The sequence below is a fragment of the Microtus ochrogaster genome, linkage group LG9 (assembly GCF_000317375.1).
Source record: "Microtus ochrogaster isolate Prairie Vole_2 linkage group LG9, MicOch1.0, whole genome shotgun sequence".
In the NCBI taxonomy this organism is placed as follows: domain Eukaryota; kingdom Metazoa; phylum Chordata; class Mammalia; order Rodentia; family Cricetidae; genus Microtus; species Microtus ochrogaster.
In genome coordinates, this window is record NC_022034.1 from 11,148,199 (window position 1) to 11,151,564 (window position 3,366).

Here is a 3,366-nt window from a genome sequence, read left to right on the forward strand (position 1 = left end):
AGACATACACATACACACACTCCACACAGCCACACAAAACAGACATGCATACACACACTCCACACAGCCACACAAAATAGACATGTATACACACACTTCACACAGCCACACAAAATAGACACACATACACACACTCCACACAGCCACACAAAACAGACATGTACATACACACTCCACACAGCCACACAAAATAAAAAGATTTCAGAAGCATGAGAAGATGGCAAGTATTCATGCAACATAAAAATTCCTTGTTTTCTTGAATTAGGACAATTTCCTCGCAGCAGTAAGGGGAGAGCAGAGTGCCTAAGGAGTAGGGGGGAGATGTTTCCAGACAGTGACCAGTGTGCAGGATGACCCACAGAAGCGCTCTGAAGGACCACTCTGAAGATAGCTGCGGGAGGCACATCCCAGGGGCAGTGATATAAGCTAGCCCCCAGATTGCTCGCTCTCCTTGAAGCCAAGAACTGAAAGTCCTAGATATCGGCTCAGGCTGCTTGCTTAGGAAGGAAGAGAGACATAGGGTAAGGGGCCAGCTAGGTCCCCAGCTGCCACCTGTCTGTGATGGGTATGGCTGTGGTTGCTGAGGTGAGGGCTGCTCCCCACCCCCAGTACAACTCACTCTTCTACAGCTCAGCACCCTCAGGCGGGGGGGTCTGGACCCTTTGAATCAGCAGAAAGGAACCAGGAGAAGGGGGACTAGCCACTGCACAGGAGTCCTTCCCTGCTTGAGTCTCTTCTTGCAGGGAAAAATCAGCAGTGTTCTTACTGTTGGGAACTCGGCAGGATGCGTGTGGTTAAAGCCACGCAGGCTTGTGGATAAAAGAGCGCCAGCTTAGATCCTGTCCCTCCCATTCAGTATCTGTGTCAACCTGCAACAATGGCTGTGACCTCTTGAAGCCTCTGTTTCTTCTTTTATAAAGTGGAATTGGAGAGTAGTTTCCACTCCGTGGACCTCCTGTGAGGATTTAATGAGTGGCATACAGAAGGTACTCAGCGTGAAACCTTGCAACCCACTCCAACATCCCCTGTCTAGTTAGGCCTCTGATCAACACCTTGCCTGTTCTGACCCCATCCAAGGGCGCCTGCTGCCAGGGACCTGCTGAGTCCTGATGTGGCTCCTGACGGTGGCAGAGGTGGGGTCTGAGTTATTGGCTTCTGAACAGAATACAGTATTGATGAATAAAGGTGCGAGTTCATCCTTATGCTGGATCCCTCAGCCGTCTACCATGTCCCACGCCAGATGCTAAAACAGTGGTCGCTGATCACAAAAAGGCCTGGGCACTCTGTCCCCCATTCACAGATGGACCAGAGCATTCAACAGCCAGGATAAACCACCGTGATCTAGAATGACCCTGAACAGTGGCAGAGGTTCATCTGAGACCTGGCCTTCCACATCGCCTACTGACTGCAACCATCAGGTGTCACATGGACTCAGGGTTCGTGGCAGACTGAGTGTGCATGCACGTCTGTAGGCGTGTGTGCGTGCGTGTGATTATGTGACATTAAATGTTTCTGTGCGGCAAATGAAGCGATCATTAAAGAGACAGACCACAGAATGGCAAGGTGGGTGAGAGTAGAGGTCTTCACCAACTCTCAGACAGGGGATTAATACTTAGACTACATAAAGAACCACAAAAACTAAACACCAAAACCCAAGTCATCCAATCAATAAATGAGCTAAAAAACTGAACACACAGCTCTCAAAGGAAGAAACATAAATCATCAGTGCTTCAAAATGCGTCCAACATCCTTAGTCATTAGGGAAATGCAAATTAAAGGTGCTTTGAGAGACCATCTTACCCTAGTCACAGTGGGTTATCAAGAAAACAGATTCCAACAGATTCTGGTGAGTAATGTGAGGAGAGAGGAGCCGGAGTCCCTGCTGGTAGGAGAGTAAACTACAGCCACTACTGACCTGGGTGTGGAGGCTCTCAAAACACCGAAACTAGAACTGCCCTATGAGCCAGTTACGGCACTCCTGGGATATGCCGGCAGGACCTAAGTCAACACACCGCAGAGACACGGCATATCTATGTTTATTGTTACATCGCTGACAGAAGCTGGGAAATGCAGTCAACCCAGATGTTCATGGACAGACTAAAGAAGGAATATGCTGCACATGGACTAAATGGAATTTTATGTAACCAGAAGGAAATATGGAATCATGAGGGTCATGGGAAAATGGATGTAACTGGAAGGCAGTGTGCTACGCAAAATAAGCCAGATTAAAAGAGACAAATACTGCATGCTTTATATGCAAAACCTAGAGTTAAATTTATGTACGTGAGTTTACACATGTGTGTATCTGTATGTGTTGTGCGTAGGTCATAAAACTAGAAAGAGGGTCATGAGAGGGAAGCGACGCTGAAGGAGGTGAGAGACAGAGGAGACAGGACACACAGTAAGAAAGCAGAAAGAGGGTCTAGTGGGAATGGGTGGGTAGGGGCTGGGGCCCATGGGAAAGGGAACGGATGAGAACCAAGTATAACGGCATGTGTGTATGCAGACGGCAGGAGGAAACCCATTGTTTGCATGCTATCTAATATTTTTAAAAGCATTTTTGAAGCCTTCCCATAGCTGTGCCTGTTTGCTGGATAAGCAGGTCTGTGATAGCATTTGCAGAAGATGACTCACTGTGGGACGTCAAACACACTCACCCCTGCGCATGTGAGGGTCCTCGTTCGATTGTGAACCTTGTTATGAATGTAGATCGTGGTTCCGTCTTGAGCCACACCATTGACTTTCACAGTCATGGAAAAGCTGGTTTGAATAGACGTTTCTACAAGAGAAAGAAGTTGATGAGACCACACCGGGCATAAATTAAATATCTTACAGAGAAATAGCTCTCTATTTCTGGTCAAAATTAGCTAATTATATTTTTACTATAAAAAAAGAGAACAGGACTGTTGAGATGGTTCAGTGGTAGTGTGGGAGGTCCTTCTGTGTAGGTGTTGTTTTTTATTGGTTAATGAAGAAAGAATCTTCCTTGGCCGCTGATAGGGTAGAATAGAGCTAGGTGAGGAAAACTAAACTGAATGCTGAGAAAATGAAGACAGAGTCAAAGCGAAGCCACGTAGCTCCCACCAGAGAAAGACAAGCAGGAACCTTGCCGATAAGCCACAGCCATGTGGCGATACACAGATGAATAGAAATGGGTTAACCAAAGATATAAGAGCTAGCTAGTAATATGCTTAAGCTATTGGCCAAATAGTATTGCAAGTAGTATGGTGTCTGTGTGATTATTTCAGGAGTCTGGGCAGCTGGGAAACAAATTAGCAGCCCCCTGCCTGCTGCTAAACCCGGCCTCCATATCAAGGACCCACATGGTGGAAGGAAAGAACTGACTCCCTAAAGTTGTCCTCTGAC

At 47.0% G+C, this 3,366-nt stretch overlaps 1 protein-coding gene across 2 annotated transcripts in view; it reads right to left on the minus strand.

The window, feature by feature from the left end:
* Window positions 1-3,366, minus strand: part of Tmem181 (transmembrane protein 181) — a 62,083-nt gene that overhangs the window by 18,180 nt on the left and 40,537 nt on the right. For both annotated transcript variants that reach the window (XM_026787380.1, XM_005363395.2), the window contains exon 5: window positions 2,658-2,779. In XM_026787380.1, coding sequence (XP_026643181.1) covers window positions 2,658-2,779 — 122 coding nt within the window. The remainder of the gene's footprint in view (window positions 1-2,657; window positions 2,780-3,366) is intronic.